At 42.2% G+C, this 13786-nt stretch overlaps 1 protein-coding gene across 3 annotated transcripts in view; it reads left to right on the top strand.

The window, feature by feature from the left end:
• cops8 (COP9 signalosome subunit 8) overlaps nucleotides 1-13517 on the top strand; it is a 99457-nt gene extending 85940 nt beyond the window's left edge. For all 3 annotated transcript variants that reach the window (XM_041200070.1, XM_041200069.1, XM_041200068.1), the window contains 2 exons: nucleotides 12533-12595; nucleotides 13249-13517. In XM_041200070.1, the coding sequence (XP_041056004.1) occupies nucleotides 12533-12595; nucleotides 13249-13328 (143 nt within the window). In that variant the 3' untranslated portion in view covers nucleotides 13329-13517. The remainder of the gene's footprint in view (nucleotides 1-12532; nucleotides 12596-13248) is intronic.
• Nucleotides 13518-13786: the final 269 nt, after the last annotated feature.

The following is a 13786-nucleotide window of genomic DNA, read 5'->3' as shown; positions in this document are numbered from 1 at the left end:
TTACTACTACCATTAACACTCACTTTGTCCTTTTGTTCATGACATCTTTGTCACTCTCTCCTTAGCCCTCACCTATCACTGATCTTCTATCTAGCTTCACCAGCATTTTCTGTTTTTGTTTCAGATTTCCAGCATCCAAAGTATTTTGCTTTTTATCGTTGATAGAATGCTCTGAAATAAAATGCTGGAAAATGCTGGAAAAGCTCAGCAGATCTGGTAGCATCTGTGGAGAGAGAGACAGATTAACTTTCCCAATCTGCGTTATTCTTCTTCGGAGCTAAACAGAGGTGGAAATATGATGGACTTTATACTTTTTAAGAGAGGGTGGAGCAGATGGAGCAAAATACAAGGTCAGGGATAGGTGTGAGCTCAGGAGAGATTTGACAAAGCTGTCATAGATACAGGACAAAGGGAACGTTAATGGCAGTGTTAAAGACTAAAGAAGGTGCTGATAGTAGCATAAAGGTAATACAGCAGAATGTGTAAATAGCAGAACAAGGGTCAGTGATCTGTGAAAACAAAACAAAAACAAGCGACAGATGGCCATGTGGTGGTGGGGTGGGGAAAAATAAATAAACAATAACATTTTTTAAATTGGATTTAAAGAGGGTAAAGATGGAAGAGAGAGTTCAAGGTCTGGAGTTGTTGAACTCAATGTTAAGTACGGAAGGCTGTAAAGTGCCTATTTGGAAGGTGAGGTGCTGTTCCTCCAGTTTGCGTTGGGCTTCACTAGAACATCGCAGCAGGCCAAGGATGGACTTGTGGGCATGAGAGCAGGATGGTGTGTTGAAATGACAAGTGACAGGAAGGTCTGGGTCAGGTTTGTGGCCTGAGTGAAGGTATTCTGCAAAACAGTCACCCAGTAGTCCCTGCAGAGGAGACTGTATTGGGAACAGCAAATACAGTAGACCAAATTAAAGGATGTGCAAGTGAGGCGCTGTTTTACCTGAAAGGAGTGTTTGAGGCCTTGGATGGTGAGTAGGGAGTAGGTAAAGAGGCAGGGATTGCACCTGTGATTGCATGGGAAGGTGCTGTGTGAAGGGGGTGAAGAGTTGGGAGATGATGGAGGAGTGGAGCAGGATGCCACATAGGGAATGGTCCCCACAGAATGCTGATGAGGAGGGGGGGGGGGAAACGACATGAGGAGGAAGATGTGTCTGTTTGGTGGTGGCTTCGTGCTGGAGTTGGCGGAAATGAAGGAGGATGATCCTTTGAATGTAGATGTTGGTTGGATGAAAAGTGAGGACAAGGGAGACCCTATCGTGGTTCTGGGAGGGAGGGGAAGGGGCGAGGACAGAGGTGTGGGAGATGGGTTGGACATGGTTGAAGGCCCTGTCAACTGCAGTGGAGGGGGAGCCTCCAGTTAAGGAAGAAGGAAGGCATGTCAGAAGCACCATTTTGGAAGGTATCAGGAACAGATGTGACAGAGGCAGAGGAACTGGAAGAATAGGATGGAGTTCTTCCAAGAAGCAGGGTGTGAGGAGCTGGAGTTGGTGGGCTTGTAATGAATATTGGTAGACAGCCTTTCACTAGAAATGGAGACAGAGGTCAGAGAAGGGAAGGGAAATGTTGGAGATGGACTGTGTGAAGGGGAGAGAGGGGTGGAAATTCAAAGCAAAATCGATAAATTTTTCCAGGCCCCAGATGAGATCACAAAGCAGCACCAGTCATCGATGTACTGGAAAAAGAGTTGTGGGAGGGGGCCTGAGTAGGACTGGAAGAAGGAATGCCCCACAAAAAAAGGCCTAACTGGGGCCTATACAGGTACCCCATCGCCACATCTTTTGTTTGGAGGAAATGAGACAAGTTAAAGAGAAATTGCTCTCTGAGTGGACAAGTTAAAGGAGAAATTTCTTAGTGAGAGAACAAGTTCAGCCAGGTGGAGTAGAGTGCTGGTGAATGGGGATTGTTCGGGATCTGTTCTAGGAATAAATAGAAAGCCCTTAGACATCCTGGTGGGCAGTGGAAGTATAGAGGGATTGGATGACCATAGTAAAGAGGAGGCGGTTAGGGCAGGAAAGTGGAAATAGTTGATGTGATGTAAGGCATCAGAGGAATCGTGAATGTAGGGAAGAGACTGGGCAAGGTAGGGAGAATGGAGTCAAGATAGGAAGAAATGAGTTCCGTGGGGCAGGAACATGCTGATATGATAGGTCTACCGGGGTAGTCCTGTTTGTGGACTTTGGGAAGGAGTTAGAAGCAGGCTGTGCAGAGTTGGGAGACAGGTTGGAAGTTGTGGAGGGAAGATCTCCAGAGGAGACGAGGTCAGTGATAGTCCTGGAAACAAAGGCTTGATGTTTGGCGGTGGGGTCCAGGGAGAGGTAGGAAGAAGTGTCTGAAGTTGGTGCTCAGCCGCTGCAAGGTAGAAGTCTGTATGCCAGCCAACAACAGAACCACCCTTGTCGGCAGGTTTGATAGCAAAGTCAGGCTTGGACCTGAGGGAACGGAGTGCAGCAAGTTCAGTGGGAGACAGGTTGGAATGGTGAGAGGAGCAGAGAAATTAAGATGGCTGATGTCACACTGACAGTTCTCAATGAAAAGATCAAGAGCAGGAAATAGGCCAGAAGGAGGAGTCCAGGTAGAGGGGAATACTGGAGGGAGGTGAATGGGGGGAAGGACTCCTGCCCAAAGAAGTGAGCACTGAGACAAAGGCGACAGGAGAGTTCAGCATCGTGCCAAGCCCGAAATTCATTGAAGTGAGGGGGGTGATAGGATGAAACTGAGCCTTTTGCAGAGTTCAGAATGCTCAGCATCAGAGAGAGGAAGGTCAGAGGTTACAGTGAATACACAGCAAGGGCTGAGATTAGAGGAAGAGTTGGGGTCAGAGGGATGGAAGGGCTGGAGAGTTCCGGATGGGTATTGGTATCAATATGTTGTTGGAACCTGTGTTCCTTTACACCTGAAAAAAAATAAAGTTCCTTGTTAAGTTGTCGGATGAGATGAGAAATGAAATGGAGCTGGGGACAAAGACAGTTTTGAGATAGAGTGACTTGGTGCTGCTGGAGAGAGAGGTTGAGTGTGTAAATATGGCAGTGCATGGCACTCAGTGTGTATCTCAGGATGTGGCGAGAACAGCAGTCCAAGAAACGCTGTATGTCCTGGAGATACCTGCAATCCTGGGTGGAGTGAGGGATGGAACTTGAGTTGGAATCCACGTGGGATAAGTCAGAGATGGAGGCAGTCACTATGGCTGTGAACATACGTGAACATATGAAATATGAGCAGAAGTAGGCCATTTGGCCCTTCGTGCCTGCTCTACCATTCAGACGGACAGAAATATTCAGCTTATTACTGACTAATATAAGGAATATGACAATCTCTGTGCATTGTAACATACTTTAGAAGGTTATTCCAAAACTTTGAATGAATACAGTAGAAGTACAGTACATATAAATAATGTAACACTAGAGGGGGATGACATTTTTATGGATTAAAGTTCTATCCAATCACATAATGGGATCATGAGCAGCCATAATTGCTGATGGTAACTTCCCTGACCCATTCTTTATCTTGAACAGTGTCACCCAAAGTTATATTTCAGCACCTAGTGATTCTGTTTAGACATTCTTGAGGATGTAACAAAAGACAAAGCGCTAGATTTTACGTCAAGACTCAAATAGGCAGCAAGCTCTTCAAACTCAGACAATTCCAAACAAAGGCCAAATTTAGAGAAAAACTTATCTGAACACTTATCTTTCAAACAACTGCACACTTCTAGCTTACAAACAGGAAAATCTCCAGAACATAACAAACCTCTTCGCAGCCTTTGTAAAGTAACAGTACAGCGATCAACAACAAATGCATGAAAATCACGTTTGTCTCACAAATCATCAACTTCACATCAGACACCAATGACTGCTGCAGTCATCAGCAACTAACATGATTACAACCAGCCCCTGCAGAAAAATTGAGTCACAAAAATACTGCAATATTGAAATACTTGAGGCAACCACGCCTACATCAAAATCAGGAGCTAGCTGAGGTCAGACATGCTTGCAACATACCTGAAAACTCCAATCTGATTTTTGGAGGTTGGACACCATTTATGCATTAGCATAATTATGCATTGGCAACATCCTGTAACTACAAAGAAATGAATGTTTGCAGACTCTGGCAGATTATCTACTTCCATTTATATAGTGTCTTTAATATGCTAAAATGGAGACATGAAGAAAAAATGAACACCAGTACAGAGATATTAGGAGGGATCGTTAAAATAATGGATGTTAAGCAGGACAGTGAGTGCAGCGGTTCAAGTTGGTAACTCACCATGACCATCTCAAGGGCAATTAGGGATGAGCAACAAATGCCGACCTAGCCAGTGCCGCTCACATCCCATAAAAAATTAAAAAACAATTTATGGTTTTGACAAGATTTATTTTAAGTACCAGCATGAATATGGTATGGAAGAATACTCCAATTAGGTCAATAAATATTAATATTTACCAATATACTCTTCGCACCTCAGATTGTTGCCACCAATACGGCTCAATGTATGGCTCAAAATAGTCCCAGCACACTCCTCCTAAATTACACACAGCCCAAATTTAGAAAGACAAAGTTGTGAAAGCGAGTTTTTGTAAACATCTAGTCAAATATCAGGAGGGAAATCGAAAGCAATGAAGGTGAAGATGGTGAAAGAGACAAATGGAAATCCTGTAGGAGAGCAGAGCAGTACTTCAAGGTATGTTTTCCTGGAAGAGAAGTGGCAGTGAACTAAACGTTAAAATAAAAGCAAAATACTGCAGTGGATGGAAATCTGAAATAAAAACAGAAAATGCTGGAAAAGCTCAGCAGGCCGGGCAGCATCTGTGGAGAGAGAAACAGAGTTAACACTTTTGAGTCTGTATGACTCTTCTTCAGAGCTAAAGAAAGACTGAAATTTGATAGATTTTATACCGTTTAAGGGGGAGTGTAGCAAAATAGGTGGTCAGGGATGGGTGGGAGCTCTGGTGAAATTTGTCAAAAATGTCGTGGGCACAGAATAAAGGGAGTGTTAAGGACTAAAGAAGGTGCTGATAGTGGCATAATGGTAATAAAGCAGAATATATTAATAGCAGAACAAGGGTCAGCGCTATGTGAAAGCAAAACATAAGAACGTGACAGATGGCCCTGTTGCCCGGGATGGGGGGGAGAGAAATACAGAAAAAAAAATACATATAGCTCTGTGGTTCCCCAGTACTGGTGCCAGTGTCCCATGAATCAAAACCCACAGCAAACTTTGAGCCATGCATTCAGTTCTCTGGTCTTACTTACCCTATGCCAGTTTGCATTGTGACTTAGACAACATAGCCTTCAGGACTCACCCTTTCAGCTGCAGAGAACAGTGTCTATCCCTCTAAGTGTACTGCCCCCTGCTACAACTTCATTGCCTTTTTGCCCTCCCCACCTGAATAGCCCCCTGCACCAGAGTGCCATGGCTAGTTTGTTCATCCTCTGTACAGATCCTGCTTTTGTCCACACAAACTGGAAGAACCTTAACCCTGATGGACAATTGCAAGGACTGAGGCTCCTCCATTGCTACCATTTAATCCCCATACCTGCTCTCTTACACTTACACCCTTCTTTCCCTGACCATGAGACAAACCTGAAGTACCTGGTCTAATGGGTGTGACTGGCTCTTGGAACAAAGTGTCCAGGTAACTTTCCCCCTCCCTGATGGATTATAACGTTCAAAGCTCAGACTCCAGCTCATCAGCTCTGAGTCAAAGTTCCTCAGGCTACTGACACTGCAAACGCGGTTGCCCTGGATCACACGGGTATCAGCATTCCCACATACTACGTACAACTGCAACAAATCACTTGGTCTACCATCTTGATTTTTTGTGTTTAGCTAATTGGGTTTCAAAATTAGGATGTCACTCAACAATCTATAATTATATTATGGAGTTTAACTAGTTATGTATACATTTAATATAATAATCTTGGTATGAATTAAATTACTGCCCAAATTTAAAGGGGGGAAAACTTAAAAGCCATCAATTACCTGCCTCTATAATTCTTTTATGGGATGTCCTTGTTCAGATTGTTGTGGGTCACATGTAGGCAGACAAGGTGAGGACAGCATATTTTCTTACCTAAAGGATGGCAATTGACAACAGTTTTGTGGTCTTTATCAGACTTTTAATTTTGGATTTTCATTGAATTCAAATTTCCACCATCTGCTGTGGTGGGATTTGAACCCAGGTCCCCAGAGGTCTCTGGAATATTAGCCCAGTGACAATACCACTATGCCACCGTCTTCTCATTTCATAGGGCTTAAGAGTCAACCACATTACTGTGGGTCTGGAGTCACATATAGACCAGACCAGGTAAGGATGGCAGATGAGAAGGACATGAGTGGACCAGCTGGATTTTATAGAGTTTAACCTGCACACCTACTTAATGCCTCAGGGCTTCAGCTCTCGGGTCCCACTGTTACTGACTCCAACTCTTGGACTACTCCCTTTTTGTAAAAGACCAGAACAGCACCAGCTTCCCTCACTGCACCAAATTTCCTTATTTAGGCACTCAGTCTCACTGTCTCCAGCTACACCTTAGTCTGACTTACTTAATCAAATTAAATGAGAATCAACTACTGCTCAGCTTTCAATCCACTGTTCAAGATTTTTAAAAATTCATTCATGGGATGTGGGCGTTGCTGGCTAGGCCAGTATTTATTGTCCATCCCTAATTACCCCTGAGAAGGTGGTGGTGAGCTGCCTTCATGAACCCCTACGGTCCTTGTGGTATAGGGACAAGCACTGCTGTTAGGGAGAGACCCAATGACAGTGAAGGACGACGATATAAAAATAAAGCATTAATATAGCAAATAGCATCCTGGGCTTTGTTAATCGGGGCATAGAGTACAAGAGCATATAAGACACTCATTAGACCTCAGCTGGAGTATTGCGTACAGTTCTGGGCACCACACTAAAGGAAGGATGTGAACACATTGGAGAGAGGGCAGAAGAGGTTTACAGGAATGGTTCCAGGGATGAGAAACTTCAGCTATGAGGATAGATTGGACAGGTTGGGACTGTTCTCCTTGGAGAGAAGAAGGCTAAGAGGAGGTTTGAAAGAGATGTTCGAAATCATGAGGGGGCTGGACAGAGTAGATAGGGAGAAGCTGCTCCCACTTGTAAAAGGATCAAGAACGAGGGCACAGATTTAAAGCGAGTTGTAAAAGAAGCAAATGTAGTGTGAGAAAAAAACTTCTTCGTGCAATAAGTGGTTCAAGTCTGGAATGCACTGCCTGGAACTGTGGTGTAGGCAGGTTCACTCGAGGCATCCAAGAGGGCTTTGGATGATTATTTGAATAGAAACAATGTTAAAGGGTATGGGGAAAAGGCAGGGCAATCGCACTAGGTCATAATACTCATTTGGAGAGTCGGTGCAGACACGATGGTTCGAATGGCCTCCTTCTGTGCCGTTAAAATTCTGTGATATTTCCAAGTCAAGATTGTGAGTGGCTTAGAGGGGAACTTTCAGGTGGTGGTGTTCCCATGTGTCTGCTGCCCTTGTCCTTCTAGATGATGGCAGTCAAGGGTTTGGAAGGTGCTGCCTAAGGAGTTTTGGTGAATTCCTGGAGTGCAACTTATAGATGGTACACACTGCTGCCGGTGTGATAGAGGGAGTGAATGTTTGTGGATGGAGTGCCAAACAAGCAGGTTGCTTTGTCCTGGATGGTGTCAAACTTGTGTTGTTGGAGTTGCACTCATCCAGGCAAGTGGGGAATATTCCATCATACTCCCGACCTGTGCCTTGGGATAGTGGACAGGCTTTGGGAAGTCAGGTGGTGAGTTACTCGCCACAGGATTCCTAGCTTCTTGACCTGCTCTTGTAGCCAGATTTATATGGCTAATCCAGTTCAGTTTCTGGTCAATATCCCCAGGATATTTATAGTGGGGGATTCACTATATATGGGGATTGGAGCAGGTTTTCAACTCCAGTGTGTGAAATGTAACTACCCTTTGAGTTGTTGACTTTCAACTATGCAAATTAGTTGTGCAGTAGAGTACTGTGAGGTAGATTGTGAGACCGTGAAAGTCAGTTGTGCCAGATAAATGGTCTCTGGGTTTATAGAGTTTGAGACTTTTATAAAAACTACAGTACCTCATGCCAAATGTGGTGTTACATCAAATGTTGTCACGAACAGCTTGTCATATCCACTCAGAGAGACAGGAGAGTCTGGAAATTCTGCGTGGTAATGTACAAATTATTCAACACCTGTAAATTTAGTTCCTTAATCAGGTTAAGATGTGTTAAGTAATGAACAGTTTAGCGTCTTCGTGTAAAAGAAAAGCTGTTACAGTAATTTCAGATGAATATTAATTGTTCATACAGTAATTACACAGCATAATTTCCAGGCTTGGGTATTTATATGCATTTTGTTTTCTAGCTCTAATCCTGCAGAAGTCCTTAAGATTTGAAGCCATGTATTCTCTTAACAGCTTGACTTGCCCTTATTGTCACAATATCTAATTGGATGTCTACAGATTTTATTTTCTAGTTGCTTTTATAAATCTTAACCTCTCAATCAGATGGGCGGCCTTACATTACGGTCCACCTTTCTTGCTGCTTCACTCCCTTACTCCCTCTCTCTCGCAGGCTATCTCCCTCTCCCACTCACTCCCAACCCCCTTGCCCACTTCCTGCCCCCACTCTTCCCAATGTGAGCCTTCACTGCTTCCCTTGCTCCACACTTTCTTCTTTTCCTCTTCCCCCATGGCCATCAAGAAAGGAAAGTTCTTGTACAGCCAGGAGGAGTAGGACTTGAGAGAAATCATGACCAAACTAGCTTCGTCTAATCCTCCCTCCTTGGACTTAGTAAGGAACACTGCAAGCGAGGGAAGTTGTCTGGCAGTGGTCTTTTGCACAAGCACACATCCTGTCTGAGGAGGCATGATCAGCACAGAAGATACTGATGAGGTCCATGATTTGATTTTCATTCGACTTTTTGGTTGAAAGCAGCCTCAGACCAATATTTACCCCAAGTGACGTTTTGGGGAAAATTATCTGTAATATTTGGTCCCCAGTGAACAAATGGAAAGTATCTAGTCAGCAGGAGTAGGATAATGACTGTAGTGTGGTTGATATTGTGATTTTCAAAAGATGTTTGATCAAGTGTCATTTAATAGACTGATTAGCAAAATTAAGACCCATGAGATTAAGGGGACATTGGCAGTGTGGATGAGAAATTAACAATGGGACAGAAAGCAGAGAGTAGTGTTGAAGGCTTGAGGGAGGTGTGCAGTGTTTGGTTTGGTGTAAGCATTACTGCATTTTTCCTTAAATGTTAATAACATGGACTTTGGTACAAAAGGCATAATTTCAAAGTTTATAAATTGTATCATTTCAAAATGATATACACTTCGAAAATGTAGTAGACATTAAGGAAGATATTAGCTGATTTCATGAGAACGTAGGTAAAATGGGCAGAGATGTGGGAGGTGAAATTAATGCAGAGAAGTGAGAAGTAATACATTTTAGAAGGAATGAGAGACAATATGAATGAAATGATACAATTTTAAGGGGCTACAGGACTAGATTAAAGGAAGATTATGTACTAAAATCTTTGAAGGTGGCAGGACAAGTTGATAAGGCTGTTCACATTTAGGATCTTTAGTTTTGTTAATAGAGGCATTGAGTTCAAAAGCAGTGATGTTATACTGAACCTTTATAAACTGCTGGTTAAGCTTCAGCTGGAGGATTGCATCCAATACTGGGCATTATATTTTGGGAACAATGTCAAGGCGCTGGAGAGGGTGCAAAGATGTTTTACTAGCATTGTACCAGGGATGAAAGACTTCAGTTACATGGGTAGATGAAAGAAACTGGGAAGTTTAAGGAGAAATTCAGTTGGGACTTTGAAAATTATGAAGGGTTTTGAACTATTTCCACTGGTACCAGGGTTGCTAATCAGAATTAAGGTAATTAGCAAATGAGCCAGAAGTGAGATCAGTTTTTTTACTCAGCTATAATGTGTAAATACCAGCGTAGACTGGTCGGTATTTCTGTGCTGTAGGCTCAATATAATTTGAGTGATATGGAATGCACTGCCTTAAGAGAGAGTCTTTTAATGGAGACATGGTTCATTTCTACTTGTTCTCTATTATTACAAGATTAATTGCATTTCTGTAATGACTTAAAAATTTAGGCTGTTTCATATATAAACTAAAATAATCTAAAATGTATAGATGGTGACGTCAATTGAATAAGTCAGGTTAGTGCCCAGATGCAGTCAGGACGCCATCACCCAACCATATGTAATCAACTTGTACAAAATACCATTGCCCCGTTAATCAAAACTTGGATATTATATTCCACAGGTGCATATCGCATTTCTCCATTAGAGAAAAGATCTAAGAAGCTTTGGTATTTAGTCAGTTATCTGTATATTTAACAAAAGCCTTGCCTACTTGTTATAAAATTCAGCATTCATCTCATAGCTTTATTCTAGATACCATACAACTAAACAGTAATTGTGTTTAATTAATTGATTTGAGTTTTTGATAAGGTAACAGAGAGGGTTGATGATGATAATGCAGTTGGTGTGGTGTACATGGACTTCCAAAAGTCATTTGATAAAGTGCCACATAAAGCTTGTCATCAAGGTTGAGGCCCATGGGATAATAAGGACAGTGGTAGCATGGATAAAAAGTTGGACAAGTGACAGGAAATGGTAAACTGTTGTTTTTTCGGACAGGATGAGGGTATATAGTGTTATCCCCCTGAGTACTGGGACCAATGCTTTTATTGTCTGGGTGTACAGGGCACAATTTCAAAATTTGCTGATGAGACAAAAACTTGGAAGTATTGTGAACTGTGAGGTGGATAATGATAGACTTCAAGAGGATATAGACAAGTGGGGTGGACACGTGGCAGATAAAATTTAATGCTGAGAAACATGAAATGAATACATCGTGGTAGGATGAATGAGGAGAGGCAATATAAACAATAGGATACAGTTCTAAAGAGGATACAGTAACAAAGAGACTTAGGGGTATATGTGCTCAAATCATTGAAGGTTGAAAAAGTAATTTAAAAAACATGTAGGATTTTGGGCTTTGTAAATCAAAGCATAGAGTATAAAAGTAAGTAAGTTCTGATGAACCTTTGGAAAGCATTGATTTGGCCTCAGCTGGAGTATTGTGTCCAATTCTGGAGACCACTTTAGGAAGCAGGTGAAAGCTTCAGAGAGGGTACAGAAAAAATTATGAGAATGGCTTCATCCATGAAGGATTTCAGGTACAAGGATAGATTGGAGAAGATGGAGTTGTTGTTCTTGGAGAAGAGAAGGTTGAGGAGATTTGATAGAGGTGTTCAAAATCATGAAAGATCTAGGTCAGGGGTTCCCAAGCTGGGAGTCACAACCCCTAATACGGTCATAGAATTCACTTTTGGGGTTGTAAGCTCCCCCTCCTTCAAGTAGTAATGGCAACTATGGAGAGGAGGCAACTCAGTTTGGAGGCACTGACGGGTCAGCCCCGGACCCACTGGATCAATTCTGCCAAATAGCACAGAGTGGGTGCTGAGCCCATGTGCTCATTAATTTCAGACACCACTTACAGCATTGAGTTCGAGCGATCCCGGGATGTTTGTGCACCCACTTGGTGCAGCTAAAAGCCGGCAAAGTGTAACTCAGTCGCTGAGTGTGGGATAAACCGGGAGGTCACGCGGCTGAGTGAGGAAGATGAGTGGCGGCTTCAAGATTTACTGTGTTTCTGCTTCTGTCTGCCTGTTGTACAGGCTCCTTACCCCAGGCCAGCAACTCTACTTCATAGGTACTGGCAACTAGACCAAAAGTGGGGAAGGGGAGAGGGGCTAGTGAGTGACTGGGGGGGGAGGGGTGTTGGGAAGATTGTCTGCTGACTGAGTACGAGGAGGGAGGTTTGAGAAGGGGAGCTGTTGAGTGGGGGGGAGGGTTGTTGAGGAGAGTGGTATGTGTGTGTGTATGGTGGTGGGAAGGGGTCATTTCAATGGGTCTGCAGGGTTTGGGGAGGAAGGGGGCTTCACTGAGTCTTCGGTCATCAGGAAATGTGGAAAGCTTGGCTGAAACCTACACGAGTTCATAAAATAATAACATTTTTATGAAGTGCTTTAAAACATATTTTCATATTTATATAATGTATTATTTACTATATGTTAATCTCTAATGTGAACTTTAATAAGAATGTTACTGTGCTACTTAATTGCTGTTTTGGTTATGCTGATGCCTTGGGATCATGTTAGTGTTTTCATATTAAAATGGGGTCATGTTGGAAAATAGTTTGAGCAGCATTGGTCTAGGCAGAGTAGATAGGGTGAAACTGGAAGTTTTCAGAACCGGAGGACACCGATTTAAAGTAGTTGGCAAAACACTTATTACGCAGTGAGTGGTTAGGATCTGGAATGCACTGCCTGAGAGGATGTAGAGGTTGATTCAATTATATAGAGATGTCTTAAACACTACATGTTTGTAAAAACATAATTTTTTGTTTTGTTTACTTCTGATTTTAATGGTGTTTTTCCATCTATCCGATGCTCAATCAAGTTTCCTTTCTAATTGCAGCCGTATTAGAACAAGGGTGGCAGGCAGATCCATCTACACGAATGGTTGTACCCAAAAAGACAGGTAGGTGGTGCTGTTGCTCTACATTTTTATAAGTGTTGCAGTGTAAAAAGAGTTGCCTTTCAGCGAATGGAAAGATTTCTTTATACTTTGCATGTAAATCATTTCCCCTAAAGCAAGCTGACAGAAATCGTCTGGTTTAGCTTAAAAAAAACCTTTTAAGCTACATCTGCATCTGATTGCATCTCTAAATTGCTTATTTTTTTTTTTGTTTATCTTGCTTCCTGGAGTCGCATTTCATGGGTTGGCTGTAAAGAAATCCAATGAGAAAGTCACATTCTCAAGTTTACTTAGTGACTTCAATGTGACTTTTAAACAGTCTTCCATTAGATGGCTTTAAATGTGTTGATGGATTTTCTTCCTGCATCCATGTGATTGCAATTAAACAGATGTTTTGCACATGTAATTTAATTAATGATTAATTTTCCTGGGATAAAGAAAACCGAATGAATACTGTGCATAGACAGAAAACAAACTTGCTTTTTGTGCTTGATTTGTCTTTTCCCATTTATCCTGAGCACCTGCTGCTAAACTTAGCCTATTTAAGCTGGACACCTAAAAAAAAAGTGTCCATTATATTCATTTGAACCCCCACAGTATAAATGGTAATATTAGCATCAATGTGTAAAGTGAATCATTTGCTTTTTTTTAAACAGAACCTCCCCCAGTACCACAGATTCCTAATGAACAACAGTTGGCCAGACTAACTGACTACGTGGCCTTCCTCGAGAATTGACAAACTCCAACCATCGAGAGAGAGACGAAACCCAGCCATGTCAGTTTCTTGTTCTGAGAATGACAGAGACCAGCAGAATTTCTGTGTATGCTAACCTTGACTAAAAGGAGACTCTAAAAGTTGCTCTTGAATGTTCTTGTAAATATCAATGTCACTAAATTAAAAGCCCTCTCCAGGGGATATCTAGTATTTTCCGCAAAGTGCTTTTTTTTTAATCTCACTGACTGGCCTTCAGAAAAGCCAACTGAATTCCACCCACATTATGGATTCTAAAACTTCCTGCTTTACTTTGAGTTTATCCAGTGATTTGGACTGTTTATTCAGAAGCAACCACATGCCTGCATAATGCAGCTGTGCACAAGGTCATCTGTTAGCTTGTTTTACTTTTGGTAGCTTGTGTTTTTAGTAAGCTACAATAATAATTAGTAAGAGCCTTTTTTCCCCCATTTATTCGTATT

Source organism: Carcharodon carcharias, chromosome 12, assembly GCF_017639515.1.
Source record: "Carcharodon carcharias isolate sCarCar2 chromosome 12, sCarCar2.pri, whole genome shotgun sequence".
In the NCBI taxonomy this organism is placed as follows: domain Eukaryota; kingdom Metazoa; phylum Chordata; class Chondrichthyes; order Lamniformes; family Lamnidae; genus Carcharodon; species Carcharodon carcharias.
The sequence above is the reverse complement of the archived record's forward strand: the minus strand, read 5'-3'. Positions and strand labels throughout refer to the sequence as shown.